Source organism: Alligator sinensis, unplaced genomic scaffold, assembly GCF_000455745.1.
Source record: "Alligator sinensis unplaced genomic scaffold, ASM45574v1 scaffold203_1, whole genome shotgun sequence".
Taxonomy (NCBI): domain Eukaryota; kingdom Metazoa; phylum Chordata; order Crocodylia; family Alligatoridae; genus Alligator; species Alligator sinensis.
Window position 1 is genome coordinate 2,500,006 of NW_005841949.1, and position 22,854 is coordinate 2,522,859.

At 44.6% G+C, this 22,854-nt stretch overlaps 1 protein-coding gene across 1 annotated transcript in view; it reads left to right on the top strand.

Annotated features, from left to right (window-relative positions):
- CNOT1 (CCR4-NOT transcription complex subunit 1) overlaps positions 1-22,854 on the top strand; it is a 94,930-nt gene that overhangs the window by 11,564 nt on the left and 60,512 nt on the right. Inside the window, 11 exon segments of the mRNA XM_006020194.1 lie at positions 1,396-1,503; positions 2,539-2,637; positions 4,889-4,957; positions 5,071-5,125; positions 5,631-5,834; positions 7,039-7,207; positions 11,762-11,888; positions 12,267-12,377; positions 16,846-17,016; positions 18,076-18,203; positions 18,824-19,064. Of these exon segments, the coding sequence (XP_006020256.1) occupies positions 1,396-1,503; positions 2,539-2,637; positions 4,889-4,957; positions 5,071-5,125; positions 5,631-5,834; positions 7,039-7,207; positions 11,762-11,888; positions 12,267-12,377; positions 16,846-17,016; positions 18,076-18,203; positions 18,824-19,064 (1,482 nt within the window).

Genomic DNA, 22,854 nt, shown 5'->3' on the forward strand with positions numbered 1-22,854 from the left:
CAGTCAGCTCTGAGGGGCACGGCTGGTGTGAAAATGGCTTGGCACTAGCTAGATGAATATTCTCAACTGTTTTAGCATCAAGGCAGCCCTCCATACATTTTCTGAATTTAGATTCTAACTCAATGATTCTCAAGTTGGATGCCGCTCAATAGAAAAGTTAGGGAGGGCTCCCTTGAGGCTAAAAAAGTTGAGAACCACTGATCTATCTAATATGTTTTTGAGCTAAAACACTGATTGCCCCCCAAAAGTAGAATGTGCACATGCAGCTATATGAGATTTTGAGGCATCTAGAGTTCCATATAGTGAAGCTCCTAATTCAGGGATTAGCAATAACATTTACTACTTTTTCTGAGACTTTGATGTAAAGAGCACAGCAGAAATGGATAAGTAACAGGAGAATGAGGAGTAAAGAGAATGAGGCAGTTGCTGTCTACCAGCCCAAGTGTGCTGCTAACATGGCATGTATAGGTTGGTGCCCTTGAGGGAGAATAATTACCGAGAAGTGTACTGGCACAGCATGAATATTCCCATGTTGTTCTCTTGTACTGTGTGAAAGTCACGTAGGAAATGGGATGGTGCAAGTCTGTTGTGCTGTGGGGCTTCTGGTTTGTGTTGGACTCCACATCATTGATAAACAGCCCTCAGGCACAGCTCCATCCTGTAGATGAGTTGAATTGTATTTTGTGTGTTGCACCTCCTTGAAGTATAGCTTAATTTTGCTCTTTGGTTCTCCTGTAACTTGTAAAAGTGTTGCAGTTTGGAAAGAAATGGAGTGCTACAGAAGAGGTAAGTTGTAGAGTAAATATACGGGTTTTATGAAATGTATGCTTAAGGATAGGAACTTGCAAGGTACTACAAAGTTTCACAACCGGTGAGAAGAAGCACACAAGAGTGTCTGTTATTATTTAAGGAGTTCATCTAAATTGGTTTACCAGGTCGGTTTTAGTGTTTTGGGGTTTTTTATTACCTATAAAATTGCTTACACAGTGTAACAGGTTAGTGGCTTGTGAATAACCAAGTGCAATAGGATTTCAAGGGAGTACCTTTCATTTATTAGCTACTCCCACAAAAAAATAATTTCTTCCTAAATTGGCTTGATTTAATCTTAACCTGGGCAGAAGCACAAGCAAAAATAATACCTGAGAGATGTAGTTAAATGATGCTTTCATTTAACTTCTCTTACATTGTCTTTCCACTTGTAAATGTGACTAACTCCTTACCTTGCAAGATTAGTTATTAGTCTAGAGTCCTCATTTCTTCCTGTCTTTCTGCCTAGCATTTGTATTATGCAAACTAAAAAAAAAAAATGGCTACAGCATCCAAACTGCCTATCCAGGATCAGTGTCCTTGACAACTCTTTTTAAAATTGCTGGATGTCTTGTCTTCGGTTTTCAGATTGTGAATCGACACGGTCCCGAGGCAGACAGGCATTTACTTCGCTGTCTATTCTCACATGTGGATTTCAGTGGCGATGGTAAAAGCAGTGGTAAAGATTTCCATCAGGTAAATGTTGCATTTGGTTAATTGCTAACTACACTCTTGATAGGCTTATGGCAGAGCTGCAGCATTTGAGCTCAAAGGCAGGATAAATGTAAGCCTTTCAGCAAATTTGTTGGAAACCTCAGTGTGTAGCTTTTCAGTTGTATCCCCAGGTGCGGAGGTGGGGGGAACTTGCACGTGGTGGCAGTGGCTGCATGAGAGCTCTGCCCCCCTCTTCGTTCCCCTGTGTCTGGCCAGCCAGGCAGCACCTGTGCAGCTTGCAGAGGGGCGCTGCTGCCTTTGTGCGTGGCGCGCCCCCCCCCCCCCTCCCCCCCCTGCCCTATTCCTGGGAGGTGGCAGTGGCATGGGATGGCGAATGGCGTCACTCCATCCCCGTTCGCCCCTCCATGCATACCCCCTAGGACTGTTCCACGTACCCCCGGTTGACAACTCCTGTTTTAGCTGATTCTGTAGTGATAAGAGAAACTGAGAGCCGCTCTCTGGCTTTGAAATAACCATACTTCAGAAAACACATGCTATTAATCTGTGTATCTTTTTCTACCCTGTGCATTAATTTACTCCAAACCTTTCACGTTCTGTTGAAGCTGTAACAGGCCCCTAGTCTGTTTCCAGACTACTTTGGCTTCTGGGGCATACTTGCTTTTGGGTTTTCCCTCATTTTTGTCCCTGAACTTTCTGGAGAATCCTTGTTTAACTTGGCATACATAACTTCTGTTCATTTGTGATTATGGTAACTATAGCAATATCTGCAAGTGCTTGAGGCAAGTCCAATGGAGTACCAGACTTGGTGCTTCCAGTTTACCTTGCCAAATGACTTTTGAGAAGCTAAGAAAAGCAAATTCTAATGACATGAAAGTACTTGGATTTTGCCAGACAAAAATCATATCTGAAAGCAAAATACTAAATTCAGGCTCCACAAGGACACTAAAACGTGACTGGGATTTTGTTACTGTATGGAGAGAAAAGTAGACAAGTAATAACTGATAAAGATTGTATGTCAAAGTAGTAGCTATTTTTAAAGTTGTTTTATTATTTCAGACTCAGTTTCTGATCCAAGAGTGTGCATCCCTGATCACAAAGCCAAACTTTATCTCAACACTGTCCTACGCCATTGACAATCCATTGCACTATCAAAAGGTTTGTATACTTTTTTAAAAAGGGCACTGTCACATGAATAAAATATCAGATTGGTTTCTGAACTGAACTGTATGTTTGCAGAGTTATGCTGAAAGAATTATTTTAATTAGACTGCGTCAGTTTTTAGAGTGTTAGCACACCATTAAACTAAATATCTAGCACAAGAAATAGTTGTAAGGATTTTTGCTGGGGGTGGAAGCAGGAATTCGCCTCTAGGAAAACTGGCTATTTGTACCTTTTAGGAGTTGCCTGTTACTAGTCTTTCGTGAACTGGGTAAAGCTGTTTCTAGTGTTGGAGTGCTTAACAGTAGGTTCCAACTTAATGCTGAGCTAGAATGATGCTGATGTGCTCTTCCTGTGAAACCACCACTGAACTTGTTTTCTGGTTTTTAACTATTCCTTGTATTTTATTTTCTGGAATTTATTGGCATCAGTGCAAACTTGATTAAACCTTCTAAACCTGTTTTAAGACTATTACATTAGGCCAGGGATATCTATATATGGCCTGTGGGCTGGACCCAGCCATTGGAGGTAGGGGGCTTTGCCCATGGGACTTTGCCACTGCCAGAGCTCCTAAATTCCCATGTCTCTGGAACCCAGGGAGATGATACATCTCACTCTTCCTCCCTTCCCACTGCCAAAATCAGAGGTTTTTAGTCACCTCTGGGGACTAAATTCTATGGCAGAGGAAGGTGGAAGGGACAGGGGGAGAAAGTAGCAGTGGTGGCACTAATTCCTTGAGCTCTGGAGGCATGCTGTAACAGTCAACAGACAGATATTTCATGGGGATGCTTAAAAACCAAACTATATTAAAGTTGTCTCCATTTACTAAAGTCTTTATAAAACCAAAAGTTGTGTGTAAACTAGCTAATAATAATCCCTTATGTGCTGAAACCAGATGCTGCTGCTTTCTCATTTGAAAGATCAAGGTTTTGGCTGTCTGCTTGGCTATCACTTTGTCATATTCCAGCTATAGTCTGATAGTGTCTAGACCAGTGGCTTTCAACCTTTTTGGAATTGAGGCACTGCTTCTTAACTTTTGTGTATTATAGGTATTGCTCAATTAACTGGCTAATTGTGCAATGACCTGGAGACCAGTTACACATGCAAGGTAGCTATCGCATGATAAAAAGCTTCAACTAGCTATAAAGTTAGACATAAAAAATTTGTACAAACTCTTATAGCTGATTGCCATCAACCTTTAATTTTCTGACAAGGCTCTCGGCCACAGGGTCATACCTTATGCAGCATGAAACCTCTGAGCCCTAGAATTGTGGCTGCTGTGGTCCCCAAGCTTGGGGGGCGGGGAGGGTGAAATCCCCAGTTCACACGGGGCTCTTGGTCCTGGCTGCACATGGCTCCCCTGCAGCTGGAACCCCCTCAGCAAAGGGGGCTCCCAGCCATGGGAACCTGCTTCTTGCTGGTGCAGGGGTGCACAGGATGAGGCTGCCTCTGCACTGACCAGCAATATGGTACGGTTGGATATAACGTGCCACCCCACAGTTGTCCCTCCTGCCATGCACATGTAGTATGGCAGGAGTGACCCCACAGTTGTACCTCCTGCCATGCACATGTAGTATGGCAGGAGGCATGATTATGTGGATCATGCATTGGATCCAATTGCATCCTTATCTGTACGTGTAGAGGGGGCCTTAATGGCATCAATTTAAAAAAACAAATGGTATATATTACAAGGACATACGCCCTTGCAGAGGGACTGAGCAGTGGGGGCATGGGGGATTGTTCAAGAAGGGACAAGTCTGAGCTTATCTGCTTATCTCTCTTTACACCTTGCTTATCCCCTCACACCTTTCAGCACCCTTCAAAGGATCTGGCAGCACCCCAGGGTTCCCCAGCACTCTGCTTGAGAATCACTGGTTTAAACCATTCTGGAGTGATTTTTATGTCTCTTGATTCAAATTAGATTCATCTATTAGTTTGGCTATACTCTAGTGATTTTTTTTTTTTTTTTTTTTAATACTGTTATAAGACTTCAAAGAAGAGCTACTTTTCTCATAATATTCAAAACTGAAGTAAACTTAGGCTGTTGGTACTACTATATTTTCTGAGAGTAGCTCTGGAGATATTTTTTGGTTTAAATTTTAAACACAATAGAGTCTTTGTGAGCTAATCTGCTGGACATAATTCCCCCTCTTAGTACATTATTCTTTCAAATAAAACTTGAGCTGCATGACATATGAAGTGGATGCTCTGTATATGCTGTTCTTATTCAGTTAACTCTTTCTTGCAGAGTCTAAAGCCTTCACCCCATCTATTTGCCCAACTGAGTAAAGTTATCAAATTAAGTAAAGTTCAAGAGGTAAGTAAGCTTTTGTTTCCCAAACTATTTGTTAAGTACTTATACAATGCACACCTGACTGAAATTAAATGCAGGATGACTTCTACATTGTCTTTTGCTTTTCCTATTCACAGGTGATTTTTGGTCTTGCTTTACTGAACTCTTTCAGCTCAGATCTCAGAGGTTTTGGTAAGTGAAGAGTTCATAAAATACTGCAGTTACATGCAGACCCCAAACTTTGAAGAACTGGCCAGTTAAATACATGGAGGTCTGGATTACCTGAAGTTGCTACTACAGTTGCAATCAGTGGAACCTCTTCAGCTGGAATCTCTTCTTATTCTTATTCCCCCAACAAGTCCTCTGCCCCTGATCCTCCCACACGCTCATTTTAAAGCAAGTAACTGTAAGCAAGGCATCTTTTATGAACTCAAACTTCAGTTTCCTTGATTCTTATTTATTAGAGCCTATGTCTGTTAAAGTCATACTGCAAAATTCATTTAAATCCATTTATTTACTGTGTGGGGCTGTGAGGGGTGGGTTACAAAGAGTTCTAATGTTAGACAACTGTCAAAGTTCTGTGGAGGAAGTTACCCCAAGTAACAAGTGATTGGTTAAGAACCAAACTAAATCTTAGTACTAATTTTTAATGGTCATGTCCAAGTTATAATATAACCTCTCTCCCTTTTTGTTAAAGCGGCTCAGTTTATCAAACAGAAACTTCCAGATCTTCTGCGCTCTTACATTGACGCAGACGTCAGTGGAAATCAAGAAGGTGGCTTCCAAGATATTGCAATAGAAGTCCTGCACCTTCTCCTCTCTCATCTCCTTTTTGGGCAGAAGGGAGCCTTTGGGGTCGGACAGGAACAGATTGACGCTTTCCTTAAAACATTACGTAGAGGTAAGTAAAATGTCATTCAGGCAGCCTGTAAAAAAGGTTGACATCCATGTAAGCTGTCATGATATGCTACTAGTTCAAGTCATCTCGGTGGTAGCACTGAGTCTACAAAATGGGATTCTAGGTGAAACCAATTTTTTTTAGACTTCTAAATCAAATGTTAAAAGTATTTTTTTGTCTTGGTTCACAGTCATAGTAATGCAAAATAGTTGATAACCTAAGACTTCTAACAGCACTACCACCACCACCACTCTGGAGCTTTGTTTTAAGAAAGAGCTATTCGTTATGGATAGCCAGACATTCTTTTAAATCTATAGGTGGCAACAAAAGTTAACTTACTGCATATTTTACAGTATTGGTAGTCTTGCACAAATCCACAGTAATTGCTTTTTCCCTAGAGCTGGAAATTTTTCACAGACCTATGGGTAAATTGAAACTAAGTAGGTGATGTGCTGTATTGTAAATATCAGTCTTAACAAAGGCCTAGGAGGCCCCTTTCAGTTCTGTTTCACTGTTTTGCGATGCTGAGAAATAAATGTTAAACTAATTCAGGGGAACTTTTACAAGCATATCTAGCATCTTTGCTGAATGTGAGGCTTCTTTTTCATTGACATTATGCGACGGGGGTTACCTCTATGTGAAGCTGTCAGTTGAAATCACGGAATATGAATTGATGCTATTTTGAGTTTCTGTAGAACCAGGCTTGTGGTAAACATTCTTAATAAGATGTCTCTGCACTTTTTAAAATTGACTTGTTTGATCTTTTTCACCCCTCATGCCTCCTTAGTTCTAAAAAGAACTAAGGAAATGGTATGGAACCTTTAAATGTTGGAGGCTTTAAGTAAGAGAGAAAGTTGTGGGGGGGAACCCAGGTCATGCCCCATTTACTCTGTTTCAGTATCCATTATCTGCCACTGTGGGCAAGATGGCCCTATGGTCTGACCCAGTAAACGGCAATTCTTATGTTCTTATGTAAAGTCCGTAGAGATGCACATATATATATTTTTTTTTTTTTTTTTTTTTTTGAAGATGGGGAGAGGGGTCCACTGCATCTGTTTGCCATTGGTGATAGGGTCATTTGTATTTCAGAGTCTAACTTGAACATAACATGCTTGTGAATAACTATTTTTGACTGGAAGTATTCTTATAGTAGAATGTCTTGAGCATTGTAATGCATTTCCACATGTGCTCTTTCTCTCATTTTTAGATTTTCCCCAAGAGCGCTGTCCTGTGGTGCTTGCACCACTTCTATACCCTGAAAAACGGGACATTCTAATGGACAGGATCCTGCCTGATTCTGGAGGGATAGCCAAAACCATGATGGAGAGCTCTCTGGCAGACTTTATGCAAGAAGTAGGCTATGGCTTTTGTACAAGGTTTGTAAAGACTTTCACACACACCCTTTTTCCCCTCCCCCCACACACCCTTCCCCCCCACCCCATCTCTCTGTCTCTCTCTCTCTGTCTCTCTCTCTCTCACACTCTCACACTCTTAAGCATGGCTGGGAGCCATTTCATGTATTTCTTGACAAACTTAGAGAGCAGAAAGATTCCCAAGTACACTGGAACTTCTATTGCCAAGTAGTAATGTGAGATCTCTTGATCCTCTTCTTGGTTTGTATTCTAGTATGTTACTTTCTAGGGTTGCTGTTTGTTAGAAAATTGAATGAATTTCCTTCTGTTGAAAGTGAGAAAACATACCAACAAGAGAGGGGTACCCATATCCTTTAGTTTACCATAAAAATCTCACCATACCATACATAGTTCCTTTGAATAGAAAATAGCTAGAATATATGTCCTAAATATTTCATTCTAGTTCCTTAAGAGAATTCTGTTTTTATGACAGATTTCTGGCAGCTTTCTCTAGAGAACACCAATTTAGGGAAGGGCAGATGAGGATTGGTCTTGGGTTCTTGAATGCCAAGTAGGAAAACCTTTTTGTGTAGTATTGTGAATGGTATAGTCAAGGGGTAGATTGTTAAAGTAATCTGTGGAATGTAGTCATACAACCAGCGCACTGGCAGTAAAACAGTGTCTGCCACGCTTTGTAGTGCTAGGTTTACAGTGAGTAAGGATCCATTTTAACATATGTTTAACATATGGTAACTTCAAGTGACCTATTAACATATTTACCAAACACAAGATGATCCCCTTCCCCAATAATTAAATTATATGCACAGAAAATTTAATAAACGTATTATAGTTTTCCACATAGAGAATCTGATTTTTGGAGGATCATCTTAAATTTGTCCTCCCCTGCTACTGCAGTCAGTAGGGGGGAGAAGTGATGAGGGGGGCAATAAAGGGGCAAGCAGTGGTGCAACACGAGGTGGTAGGGGGCAGGTGGTTTGCCTCCTGCCATGCTTTTTTTTTTTTTCTTCTCCCTTCCCCCAACTTACCCCTTCTTGTGCCTGCTTCCTGTAGCCTCGGGCCCCTACTTGCCCATCTGCAGCTCTGGGTCCTTGCTGTCCCTTCCTGTCATCTTTTCTCCCTTTTACTCCAGTGTCTGCATGCTCCCTTCCTGCTGCAGCCTGGGGGCATGGAGCGTGGCTCTAGCATAGCCCCATAGCTGAGGCATGGAGCTGACAGTGTTGTTGAGAGGCCAGGGTGGAGCACATGCTCCAGGCAGAAGCAAGGCCGAGGTCTGCTGGTGCAGGGCAAAGGAATGGAGGATTGTGTCTGGGGTAGGAAGGCAGGGAGAAGCATTACAATGGGGAGATGGGGCAGCAGGGGCTTGAGGCTGCAGAGGAGGAGTGGTGGAGAGTGCAGAAGTGGTGGGGGGGAAGAAGGCAGCTGAGGCACTGAAGCTGGAGCAGCTACCTTCCCCTTCCTGCCTCTTACTTTAATTGTAAGACGAGGGACTTTTTGCCCCTACATGTTAAGTGAGAGGTCAGGGGGAACATTCTGTTAACTGAGTAAATACAGTAACACGCATGCATCATCCTTATGGCATGTTTGGGTTTTGTATTTCTCTTATGCTCCCTATAGATCTTAATCAAAGTTGTTAAAATTGCAGCTCTGTTCATTTGCCTGTTAGATTCTAGGGATTTGGTGAACCCCACAGTAACATTTCGGGTACCTATTAGGGGTGTGTGAAACGGGCTGAATTTGATTCGGATTTGGATTCTGCATGAATCGGGGACAGTGATTCAGTTCGTTGATTCGGATCACTGTCCCCAATTCAATTCGGTCAAATCCAAATCTGAGGATTTGATGCTGATTTCGGAGAATTAGCAATTCAGCCATAGACACAACTTTAAATGTTTTTCCTACATACCTTGAGGTACCAGGGGCGGCTCGTGAATTCTGCGATGCTGGGGTGGGTGGAGGGTCCCCCAGGAGCACGGGGGGGTCCCCCATGTGCTCGGTGGCGAACCTGGAAGCGGACCGGAAGTACTTCCAGGTCTGCTGGGGGGCCACTTTGCAGAGCTGGGAGGGTGCAGTCGGCTGCGGGGGGACCCCAGGTGCCCCCCAAAACCCAGGAGGCACCAGTCATCGAGCCAGGAGGGCTCAGGGGGTTGGCCCTGTGTGCTCCCCGTTGGACTGGAAGTGCTTCTGGTCCACTTCTGGGTCTACTTTCGAGCATGCTGGGGAGCCCCCCGAGCTCCTGTGGGACTCTTTATCTGCCCCAGCATCGCAGCATTCACAAGCAGCCTGGTACCTTGAGGTATGTAGAAAAAACATTTAAAGCTGTGTCTATGTCCGAATCTCTCCAATTTGATTTGGAGGGTTCCAGTTTGATTCAGAGAGATTAAAGGATCTCCTGATTTGATCCCAATTCAGCCACCAAATTGGGCTGAATCTCCACCGAATCGAATCAGGGACCGAAGTTTTACATAGCCCTAATAGCTGTATGGACTTTGTAGAAAGTAATACAAAGGACATTGAAACTGTCTATACAATAAGGCTTCTAAGTTACTAATGTAGTACAAATAACTGGTTGGAGTGTTTGCCAGGAAAGTGAAAGAGGCAACTAAGATTGCATTAAAATATTCTTTTTGGATCATGTTTGGGTATACAATATAATAAATCGTGTTTTTTCTCCTGCATACTTCTGCAATGTATATGTAAATCAGCATCAGATCTTGTAACTGTAGTAATCAAGGATGGAAGATGGTATCAGTCTTGCTGAAGGGTAGTTACTCATGTTAATTGAACTGAAGTTAGTATTTCATACTGACAAAATCAGAGATGCATAATAAGCTTTCATAAGCAGTGGGGTTACTTCATCAGATATGGTAACTTACGGTATGCATCTCTGATTTAGTTAGTCATAAGGTGCAAACCTACCCTGCCTTCCATCAGTACTGCTGTCAAAGCCTTGCAAGAGCACATGCGTAACTTCTGTTTGCCACTACTAGTGATGCACACACATGCTCATTTTAAAGGCACACTTGAATCAGGCTCATGATAAATAAAATGTGTGTGATTAAATGTTAAAGCTTATGAAAAGCCAAGACAATAGTTGTTCTGCAGTTCAAAACGTTAGCACTCTAGTGAACAATCTTTTCTTTGAAGTGTTTGGAACTATAGATTCTATCCCTAAGTACAGTACTCAAAGGCAATATTACTTTTGATTTGGTGTGAGCTATAAAACACTCTTCACCACTTATGCTATTTAGTTTTGTATTTCAGTTACTAAAAATGAATTAAAAAAAACAACAACCCAAACCTATTAAGAGGACAGTTAGAGCATATGTTAAAGTTGCTTTTTTACCTATACTAATAATTCTCTCTCTTAAACGCCTGCCAGACATACAGGTTTTAAAGGCATGATGGCATCTGATCTACAGTCCTCACAGTCTAACTTCCTGCCTTGCCACATGTATATGGCAGAAGCTGTGATTTTTTGGGGGGGATCAGACATTGGATGCCATTACACCTTATTGCTGGTGCAGGGGGAGCCTGGGATCATAATTCGGAGCTCCCCCTGCACAGGCAAGTAACAACCCCCTTCAAGTGACGGAGCTCCCAGCCTTGGGGGTCTTATGGCACACCCCTATGGCTGGGAGCCTGGATGAGTTAACAGGGTCCCAGCTATGGGAGCACACGGTACATCCTGGATGGCTTGTAGTCCCTTCCGCTGGTGGGGCTTCCTGCCGAGGGAGTTTATGGTGCTCCCCTGTGCCTGGGATCCCAATAGCTGTGGGCTCCCAGCCAGGGGGGTGTACTTGGCCACATATTAAGTTTAATGGTGTGATAAGAACCAATCGCAAGACTTTTGCATGCTTTTTGTGGAGTAACTTAGTGTTTCATTCCTTGGTTTATGACACCATTAACTGTTTTAACCTGTGACCAGGTTCCAATTTAAGATGTGATTAAGCGGTTAATTGCACCTTGAAGTGTAACATGTGGCAGGGGCTCCAGTTCGTAACTTTTTGCTGGTCTAATTAAGAACTTAAGAAATCTTAACTTCATGTTGACGACGAACTTTGCAGGGCGGGAAACTTTTTTTAAGCTTTGAAAAACAACTTAATTTGCTTTCTTAACTCTGCCTGTTGTGCTTGCTTTTCTGGCATGAGGCATTTTAGAAGTTAACTGACAGAGCCTGGAATATCAATTGATGAGTGTCATTATAAGTGACATTGGCCTTAAGAAAGAAAATATTAGCATATAGGGTGCCCTTGCACTGTTTTCCATAGGGTTTATAATCTTGATCCTTTGAGAGAAGATCCAGTGGAAGACATCACAAAAAACTTTTGCATTATACAGTCTCTGGACCATCACAGCTACAATCTCTTACTCTATTACTACTTCTGAGTTGATTGCAGTTTTGTATTCCTGTACTGTGCACAATACTGGGTTTCAAACAGTTGGTTTTTTTTCACTGTTTTGCTATATATCTGTGTAACTCTCCTTCCTTGTGTAATGCTGTCTGAAACTTAGATGGATACTAAAGCCAGCATCTGTTTCTTCTGATTATATTTTTAGTGTTGAAGAATGTCGCAATATAATCATGCAGTTTGGTGTGCGGGAGGTCACTGCTTCTCAGGTTGCCAGAGTTTTGGGAATGATGGCCCGAACTCATTCAGGGTTGACAGATGGTATTCCATTACAAGTAAGTGAGCTGTTTAAATACTGATGATAATTTTTTTATATATATTTGCATTTTAATGAGCAGAATATTCACCCCCCCCCCCCCCCCCAATCCTCCCAGGGGGCACAGTAGGAGATCCTGGAACTGAGCCATGGTTCCACCACAGAATTGCTGTTAAGGCAGTCATCCTGTGCCATGTTTTACATTTCATGTCTATTCTATGGATAGGTCTTACCTTACTGAAGTAAATGCTCTGATTCTTGGATAAATGCTACTATCAAAAATGCACATTTTGTTATTCTTGCTAGCTTGTTTAATTCCTCTTCCTTGAAATGCAGGAAGTTCCTAAACTTTTTTTTTTTTTTTACTAGTAACTGATCACGTGCATTTAATTTACAGTCCATCTCGGCTCCTGGCAGTGGGATCTGGAGTGATGGGAAGGACAAAAGTGATGGAACACAAGCTCACACCTGGAATGTGGAGGTTTTAATAGATGTTCTTAAAGAGTTGGTAAGTTTATGAATATCTTGCTTTTAACATCATTTCTGAAAGGAAGCTTATAACAATATGGTCACAAACCTTGTGTTGAAAGCATACCAGCATTACAGTAATAGTGCACGTTGGTTGGTTTGTTTCTGGAGTGCAGAGTACCAGCACATCTAAACTGAAATGCATTTTTGTTTCATTTGAACAGAGTAGAGCACTACAGGAAATGAAAAGCGTTCAAGTGCCTAATCTTCAGGGCCTGTAGGAGGCTTAGTGAGCAAAGTTACAGAATCTGCACTTTGATTTTTGTTTTGAATGTTTTCTTGGAGCTAATAATACAGTCTGCTTATGTAATTAAGCAATAGTGGTCAATATTTAACAGGCAGTATGGTTTGTGATGCATATAGCGTAGTCTAGAGAATTTCATACCAGTTGTCAAATATTGCATATAATCTTCATAGATTGTAGCGTTGGAAGGAACCACAATGGATCATTGTGTCCAACCCCCTGCCTCTGGCAGGAAAGAGGACCAAGGTGAGATGACCCCAGCCAGGTGACTATCAAGTATCTTCTTGAAGACCTCCAAGTTAGGTGATGGTGCCACCTCTCTTGGAAGCCCATTTCAGATTCTGGCCACCCTTACCATAAAACATTTCTTCCTAATGTCTAACCTAAATCTGCTCTCCACTAGTGTGCATCCATTATTCCTAGTTACCCCCTGGGGTGCTCTGGTAAATAGCACATCACCAATTCCCTGTTGTCCTCCCTTGATAAACTTATAGGTGGCTACAAAGTCTTCCCTCAGACGTCTCTTGTGAAGGCTGAAGAGATCCACATCTCTCAAGCTCCCCTTGTAGGGTCTTTCACTAATCATGTGAGCGCACCTCCTCTGAACCTTCTCCAGATTCTCCGTGTCCCTGTTGAAGTGCAGCGGCCAAAACTGGACACAGTACTCTGCGGCCTGACCAATGCCACATACAGGGGGAGCATCGCGTCCCTTGATTTGTTGGTCATGCATCTGCTAATACACGACAAGATGCAGTTGGCCTTGTTGATGGCCTCGTTACACTGCCGGCTCGTGTTCACCTTGGAGTCAACTATGACTCCAAGATCTCTCTCAGCCGCTTTGCTGCTGAGGAGGTCATCCCCCAACCTAGAGGTGTGCTGGGGATTCCTCCTTCCTAGATGGAGTACCTTGTATTTATCTTTGTTGAATTACATCCTATTTCGTTCCGCCCATTGATCCAACCTGTTCAGGTCGGCCTTTGTCTGCTTCCTCCCCTCCGGTGTGTTAACTTTGCCCCATAACTTGGTATCATCTGCGAACTTAGGGTGCTCTACGCACTCTCGTCCAAATCGCTGATGAAGATATTAAATAACACCGGTCCAAGGACTGAACCCTGCGGGACCCCACTGCCCACCTCCTTCCAGGACAAGAACAACCCGTCCAGCACCACTCTCTGGGTGCAATCCCTGAGCCAGTTGGCCACCCACCTGACTCTGTAGACGTCCATTCCACAGCCTGCTAGCTTCCCTATGAGAATAGGATGCGAAACTGTGTCAATAGGATGCGAAACTGTTTCATCTACTACCTCGCATTCTGCTACCTCGCACGTAGTAATTCTTGTAAGGAGTGCACCGGATACTCCATTCTTGCATACTGTGTATTGGGTAATTAATTGGGCCATCTGTGGCCCACCCAGGTGCAGCAGATACTGTATAAAACTGAATATTGAATTAATGTATAATCGGGGACTAAGTAGGCTTGTTCAGCATAAATAGCAGCATGGTTTATAAAAATAAGTAAATAGAAAGAAATGCATAACCTTCCCATAATTACCAAATAGGATTCTTTTCTGCTTGACCTTGGGTCCGAGCCTTTGCTTATGTTCTTTTAACTAATTTGAAGAAACTGTTCATTGTAAAACTCTTTATGTAGCAAATGCCAGGCTCAGTAGAGAAGTTGTCACTTTGTGACATGCTTAAATTTCAAACAGCATGTTGACAAATCTCTAGGTGCTATTCTTCTTTTGTCCAGGAAGCAAATTTGTGTTTCAGGTTTTCAGTCTCTTCTCTTCCCTTGTTGTTTTCTAATCTATACACCTGCAGCTGAGTTTTTTTTTTTTCCTTGCCCATCTCAGTGTGTCTAAGACTGAAAATAAAGATGGTGGCTGGTAATTTTCTGAAAGAAATAAAATCCGAGTACAGGAGACCCTTGCTATTCGCTGGGAATATGTTCTGGAGATCCCTGCAAACGGTGAAATCCACAAATACTGACAGGGATCCCCTGTAGCATCTGGGGACCAACGCTTTTCCCCCCTGAGTGCCACTGTGGCTGCTTCCAGCGGCGGCGGCAAAGGTGCCACCGCCATCCTCCCTATCCCCAGGGCTTCCCTGCAGTGCCTGGGGACTGACATCTCCACCCCCTCCCCGAGCACTACTGCTGGGGGAGATGTCTATGCTGCCACCACCTCCCTCCACGTCCCTGGCGCTCGCTCTCCGCCCGCTTCCCGGCTCTGCCCTCCCCCATGAATATTTGAGTCCATGAATCTGGAGTTCATGAATAGAGAGGGTTTCCTGTAGTTCTTTCAGTCTAGTCATGCACTTTGAATAAAATTCTCTATATATAAAGGGCTTAGTCTGTCTGTCCATAATGCTCTTGGAGCACTCGGATTTGGTTGTTTCGGCAGCCAATTACAACGCTTACTGAAACAACCAATCAGTGCTCCATACAGACAGACCCCCAAACACGGGGTGGGGGTGTTGCAGGGCCAGAAGCAGTGGAGGTTGCAGGGGAACGTTTGAAACTCTCAAACTTGGTGGTGGAGGGGACAAAGCGCTGTTGCGTGCTGCACCCCCCCCCCCCCCCCCCACAACAAAAAACAATCGCGCCCCCCCCCCCCCCCCCCAAAAAAAAAAAAAGCCTTGTCATTCTTCATGGGCAGTTCAGTAGTTAACATATAAGTGTCTTGGTTCTCCAGAACTTAAAAGCTTTCAGGATGTTTCTTCCAGTTTTTTTCATGATTAGAGAGCATGTTAAACTTGCTTCATAGTTCCTTTTCTTATTAAGATGGCAGAAGTTCAGCCTTGTTATATATAGTCCACTCCTTTTTTTTTTTTTTCCTCTTTGTTACATCCTTCTTTGAAATTGGTCTACATTAGTAAATGAAAGGAAAAGCAGTACCTTTTTTAATTGTTTGGGGTTTTTTTCAAATTTGTTGCTGTCATGTCCACAAGCTTCCACTGATTCCCTCTTTTTCTACTCTCTCCTATCCCTTTTACTGTCAGATGCTGCTCAGACTGTTCCCTCCTGGAGCACAGCACATGGAAACAACCCTTGCTGGGGCACGCAGAAGTGGTGGTGTTGCTGATTGATTGGCTAGGCAGGGAAATGGGTTTGCTTGTGCTTAGTACACAGGGGGCAGTTCTAGCTTTGGAGCTGAGCTATGCCTGGCAGTAAGAGGTGGGAAAGGAACAGGGGGGGTGGGGACAGAAGCTGCAGAGGGCAATCAGAGCTGGAGGTAGGTAGCTGCTGTGGGTCCAGCTGGCTCCAACCCAGGTTCAGAGCTAGTCAGCCTCAACAGCCACCTGTCGTCCCGTCGTGTTTCTCTCCCCCCCACCCCCATGTGAATTTAAGATGAGTGGCTTTCCTCCGTGCTGACTGTTATATTGGCATGGCCTTTCTTCTCCTTTCCAGCCACTTTTTTTATGTATGACATTTTAAAGGGTGATCTTTGTGCTCTTGTGTATTTCCTCCTGTGACTGTGTGTGGATTTGGAGTGGTAATTTAGGGGATTCCTTGGGTACGTGCGATTGTGGAATCACTGGCCTGGAATCACAAGCCCAGGGAGACCCCATTCAGGTCTGAGGTGTCATGACTTAAAAATAGGAGCAGCAAGCCTGGAGAACTGCATCTTGGTAACTAACTTATTCTCAGATCCAGGCTTGCTTTTCCAAGGTGCTTTTTAACAACTGTACTTCTTCAGTTTTGATTATCAGAACTCAGGAATGCTTTGTTAATTTGAGGGGAATTTCACATCATAGCTTAACTTCAAAAACCAGCATAGAAAGCTTTTTCTTTTTTGGAAGCAGTCTTGCTGGAGAGCTTGCCACAAAACGTTAAGTTTTGCCTCATAAGAGGTCAGACTCTGCTTCCTCAGGTTGCAGAGCAAAAGAGAGCTCCCTGGAAGGAGTGACAAGTGTGCATATCAAGGAGAAGAATCCACTGGGTATCTTCTCTCTCCTGCTGTTGAGTTCTGTCCCCATTTAACATTTAGTGGAGGAATAAGACCTAGCCCTAGACATAACTAACCTAGAATATATTTGAATAACAGTCTAAGCTAAGTAAGCTGATTTTAAACCAGGTTTCTTCACTTTGTAAATAAGTTGGACAGACATTTCTATTAACTGCAGTATTTATGCCACAGGGTTTTCATGGGAAGTATGGGAAATTTTTGTTGATACTGAGTGTTTTGTCTTTTGCTAATTGCAGAATCCTAGTTTGAACTTCAAGGAAGTAACCTATGAGTTGGACCACCCAGGGTTTCAAATCCGTGACAACAAGGGTCTGCAGATTGTGGTGTTTGGCATCCAGAGAGGGCTAGGCATGGAAGTCTTCCCAGTTGATCTCATATATAGGCCTTGGAAACATGCAGAGGGCCAGGTAAGCTTGTTTTGGCAGCTCTTCCCAAAGTTTGTAATGCTGTTAGCAACTTATGTAGCAAACCTTTAACAGTTATGATGCTGCTGGTTTTTGGTACCTTTTCTGAGACTGAAAACATTGAGGTAGGTAGTGAAAAATGCAGCTGATATGTACAAGACCAATCAAACAATAGAACTAATAGAAAGCTAAATCTGTTTTATTTATTTTCCTGAACTTTCCTGGAGTGACTACACCTCCTTGGCCCATAACTGAACTGCAGCTGGATTTACAGTTGTATAACTAGTTTTCTCTCGGAGCTGTCCAACTGGTCGCCCATGGGCCGTATGTGATCATCGCTCCCCTTGCCTCTCTTCCCCCTTCCCCCCCCCCCCCCCCCCCCCCCCCCCATTGTTCCGGCTGTTGGCTGTAACAGCAGGCACGGCTGCTCCCACTCCCTCTGGCTTTCGTTGGTTGTCCTTGCTGGAAGGGTTAGCACAGTGCACCAAGGTGGCTGAGTGAGCTTGGGGCTGTGTGTGCAGGGCACAGCAGTGGGGATGAAGGTGTGGGCATGATGTGCAGCCAGGGGTATTTGGCTCTCCCTGGTGCAGCCTGTGGGGTGTTCTGCTTGTGGCTACTTAGAAGGGTAAGGGTTATAGCATATGGTCAAAGCTGAAGGGTTCATCTGCATTGATTCCTTCTTTTTAAGTAGTGCAGTTAGTACACTTCCAATTTGTAATGTGGATGAGACCAGACCTGTTCCATAACTACTTTATTTTGAGGTCTTTATCTGAGGAAATAAAGTTAATGCTCAGCCTTGCGGACAAACTAGATTACTTTGTAACCAAATCCTCTGACAGCTATATTTGTAACAAAGAAAATGATGTTAGGAGTACATTTTCATTCTTTAGAGAAATCTAGTTTGGCACAAAACACATCACATAGTAACCTTTGGTTCTATTCTGCTGTTGTGTTGATTAGAAGTTCTTTAGAAAAATCTCAGTATCGTGTATAGTGGCAAAGGAGGCTATAACTTGCCTGAGGCTCTAAAGTAACTTTTTTATTATTATTATTTTGTTATAGCTCTCCTTCATTCAGCATTCTCTCATAAATCCAGAGATCTTCTGTTTTGCTGACTACCCCTGTCATACTGTTGCCACAGACATCCTTAAAGCGCCACCAGAGGATGACAATCGAGAAATTGCCACCTGGTAAATCTCATGCAACTGTGTTTATTTCTATTGTCTGAGAATATGATTACTTTTGCTGTGGCTTTGTTTTTAAATCATTTGGTCTATTTGGAGCTACATGCATGTTCTAGCAGATCAGCCACTAAATACCTGTTTTACATGTAACTGGCTCTTTCATTGTCAGAACATTTCCTGTGTACACCCATGGTAACACTTGAAAAGCAGGCTGCCAGTTGTTTTCACTGGATTCCTTTAGGACGAAATTTCCAGAGAGCTAATGTATTTTGGCAGATTCTGTGCGCTGAGCAGAGGGAGTTGTTGAATATTCAACCTGAAACATTGGAGTTGGGGAGGGGCATCTCCCCCCCCCCCCTCCGCTAATGCCCCTTAATCCGCCCTCTTTTTCAAGGGAGTAGCTGATTCTTAGCCTCTTTTACACAGTTGTATAAACAAAGTTTAATTACTAATCTGTCCATAATTTTCTTGGTGCATGGCCAAAAGTGCATAATGAACTGTAGCACTTGAAAGCAGTTCACTTATTTATAACTGGCATTATATCATATCAGCATGTCATTGACACTTAAGGCTTAGTCAGTCAGGATCCTGTTAGTCAATTAGTTTGTAACTTTTGTTTTTGTTAGGAAGAGCCTGGATTTGATCGAATCCTTGTTGCGTTTGGCAGAGGTGGGGCAGTATGAGCAGGTTAAGCAGCTCTTCAGTTTTCCTATCAAGCACTGCCCAGATATGTTGGTATTGGCCTTATTACAGATCAACACTTCCTGGCATACCTTGCGCCATGAGCTCATCTCCACGCTTATGCCAATTTTTCTTGGCAATCACCCCAACTCTGCCATCATTTTGCACTATGCATGGCATGGACAGGTAAGTGTTTCACCTTGAGTACTTGCATGGTTTAATTACTTCACTTTAGAAGATTGCTAGTTAGATTGATCTGGCAGTTGAGACAGCAGAATTTGAAGTGTTTCTTCACTTGTGACAAAGGTGGTGGAAAAAACTCATAATTAGATGTTCAGTACTTTCTGTAAAATTGCAGACTGTTGGTGATTACTTTCCATCCCTATCTTTAGGCAACCTGCTGTGATTTAGTCTTTTTACACTAGGTATTAGGTCTGTGAGAATAGGGAAGTATTCGATTCAGATTCAGCTGATTCGGAGGACAGTGATTTTATTTGGATCCCTGTCTCGGAGAGATTTGGTGATTTGGCCATAGACTATAATGGGGAATCACTGAAATACCTATAACTTTGTCACCTTTTAGCAGATTTGGATGAAAACAGCAGGGATGGTAGTCCCTTCTGAGGGCAGGAATCCTGCTAAATTTCAAGGAGATAGGTGCAGTGGTTTCTGGGAAAATGCACCTCAACCGTCTGAAAGCAAAACTCGTGACCTGTGTGTGTTAAGGCACAGCAGGATGAAACCAGCAGGGATGGTAGCCTGTAACGGGGCCTTTCTGGAGCCAGTTAGATCTCCACCTGCTCATCTGTTTCTGGGCCAACTGCCCACCCCTCTTTCTTCTGCCATGCCTTGATGGAACACAGATTCAGAAGTTTCTCTGGTTGGAGGCTGCCCATTTAGGTGTCGTGGGGTGACATCCATTCTGCAGCTCCATACCTTCCCTAAACGGCAGCCGATGCCTCACACATTGCATCCTTCACCCCCTCCAGCTGTGGTCCCCTCTCTGGGACCTTTGGCTCTCCCTTAGGCCCTGGCCCCACCTTCAGGCCATTTGGAATCCCAGGCCTCTTGCTCTAGGCATTCCTTGCAGTGAGCCCCTGGCCCTCTGACCCTGCTTTGGGTCCTGGCCCCAGCATGGACCAGTGGAGGGTACCTCTGATATATTTTATTAGACCAACTGAATAGTTGGAGAAATATATCATAGCAAGCTTTTGAGTTTAAAAACACTTTGTCGGGCTGAGGAATCATCTAGATGCTGAATGGAATGATTAGTAAAGAAGCCAGAGGCTGGCAAGCAATGCAGTCAGTGAAAATGTAAATTGAGGTGTCGGGGTAAAGGGCAGGCTGGGGGCATGGGGAGGGGGGAATGGAGAAGTAGCAGGTAAAAGTGAAGAGGTACCTGGGGCGTCAAATATCGGGCAGGTTATAGTGCATCATAAATCCAGTGTTTATATTGAGTCAATGAGTTTCTGTATCTAGTAGGCCTGTGTGAAGCGGCTAGTATTGGATTTGGAGTCGGCCGATTCGGGGACAGTGATTCGATTTGGTGATTCGAATCACTGTCCCAAATCGATTTTAGCCGAATCTGATTCAGAGATTCAGCTGCTGCCGAATCAGGAAGGCCCATCCCCCGTCTGCTGTCCTAGCCTGGCAATGGCTGGCTGCCCTGCCTTGCCCCAGCTCCCGGCACTTTGGGGGGGGAAAAATGGCCCTGACTCACAAGATGCTGCCGGGTGGGGAGGTGATCCCCACGCTGCATGGGAAGCTCTGCACGAGCCCCTGGCTCCCCCAGCCCCGCCATGGCTGCCCTGCCTGCCATGGCTCCAGCCCTTAAGGGAAAAAAAAACATCCAAAGAACCCCATACTCACTGTTCCTGCCTGGTGGGGGAGTAATCCCTGTGCCACATGGGGGGCTCTTCCACGAACCTCAAGGGTTTTTTTTCTCGAGTTTTTTGTTTTGTTTTGTTCGTTTGTTTGTTTATTTTTTTCTTAAAGGGCCAGAGCTGGGGCAGGCAGGGCAGCCGGGGGGGCGGGGGGGGCAGCTCGCGAAGAGTGGGGGGCAGAAGGATCACCCCCTGCCTGGCAGCACCCAGTGAGTTGGGGCTTTTTTAAAGCAGCTGGAGCTGGGGTGGGCAGGGGAGCAGACAAGGTTGGGGTGGGGCTGGGACTAGGGGAGCAGGCAGGGGCTGGGGGCTGGCAGGGGTTCCCCCATGGTTCCCTCCCTTGCCCGCTATTTACCAGCTCCGAGTTGAGCTGCAGCTCCGTGCTGTAGCCACCGGGGACTATCTGAATCATGGAAGCTCTCCAAATCTTTTCTGAAGATTCAGAGAACTCTGAATCGATTCGGACCTTTTTATTAGTCCCCAATTCGATTCAGATTTGGAGATTTGGCCGCCAAATCTCCTCTGGATCAAATCAGCACCCAGAGCTTCGCACAGCACTAATATCTAGGAGGTTGATGAAGTGAAGTTCATAGGCTCATCTATGAAAAGTGGTTTGTAAGGCACAGTGAGATGAAACCAGTAGGGATGGTAGCCTGTAATGGGGGGCCTTCTCAGTGCTGGCTAGATCTCTGCCTGCCTACCTGTTTCTGGGACTGCTGCCTGCCCCTCTATTGACTGCCATGCCTTGATGGAAAACTGATTCAGAAGTTTCCCAGGTGGGAGGCTGCCAGTTTAGGGGTGACATACATCTGTTCTGCAGCTCCATACCTCCCCTAACACTGCAGCGTATGCCTCACAGATGGCATCCCAGGCAGCTAAACTCAGCTGGAACTTCACAACTCCACTGTAACCAGAAAGCCTCAGGCCTCTCAAAGATTTTACAGATCTGGGCTTTCCCTAGCTGGGACTACGTGCATGTGGTGGCTGGAGGTTATAAAGTGCCTCCTACCCACCTGTCACCAGGGAGGCTTGTAGTCCTGGCACTTCTTGGGGGCTGCCATGCCACCGGCAGTCCTACCAGGCCTCCCATCTCTGACAGGATGCAGTTTTAGGTCGTGCCCAGGACCTGGGACCTCCTTCCCCATAACCCCAGCCCATATCTCCAAGTTCATCCTGGCACGGGAGCTCAGCAGGGAGATGTTCTTTCCCTGATGGCTGGTGATGCAGTTAAGTGCTGCCTCCAGCACTCCCTTTGTTTGCACATGCAGCTTGGGGAACCCCAGCAGCAGGAGATTCACCTTGAGGGACACCAGCTGCTCCACCAAACCAGGATCTAAGGAGGTGCAGTGGAGTGCAACTACATCCCCAGCAGTGCTGTACACCCTCTTGCTTAGAACGCTGGCTGGTGGACAGGACAGGTGTTCCCAGGCAACCGTGGCCAGATCTTGCCACATGTTGCCTGATAGGCCGAGGGGTCACAGTCCAGGAGCTCCACATCCTTGGTGACATAGATAGCCACCGAAGCCTCAGCACTACCTGCCCAAGGCTGGGGCCTGGTGCCTCTGGACCCCTACATTGAAGACATGCCCTTGGTCCACATTGGCAGCGGCTGGCATGGAGGAGACTGGCTGGTGCTGGGAGTGCTGGCACGGGAAGGTGGATCCCCCTCTTCCACATCTCCTTGTCTGCCTCCCTGACTCTGAGCAGCACCTCTGTCCAGTGATCGAGGGTTTTTGGTGCTGCACATGCTCCCTTTCACCCTTGGGTTGCGCATGCAACCAGGGCAGCCTAAGGGACAAAAGGGGAGCACATAAAAAGTGGAAACCGGGAGAGATCACCAAAGATGAATATACCTCCTCTGCTCGTGCTTGTAGGGAGGCAGTTAGACGGGCCAAAGCTGCCATGGAGCTGAGGATGGCAACCCAAGTAAAAGACAACAAGAAATTGTTTTTTAGATATATTGGGAGTAAAAGGAAGGCCCAGGGAGGAATAGGACCCCTGCTAAATGGGCAGAAACAATTGGTGACAGACAGAGGGGACAAGGCTGAACTCCTCAACGAGTTCTTTGCCTCAGTGTTCCTAAGTGAGGGACA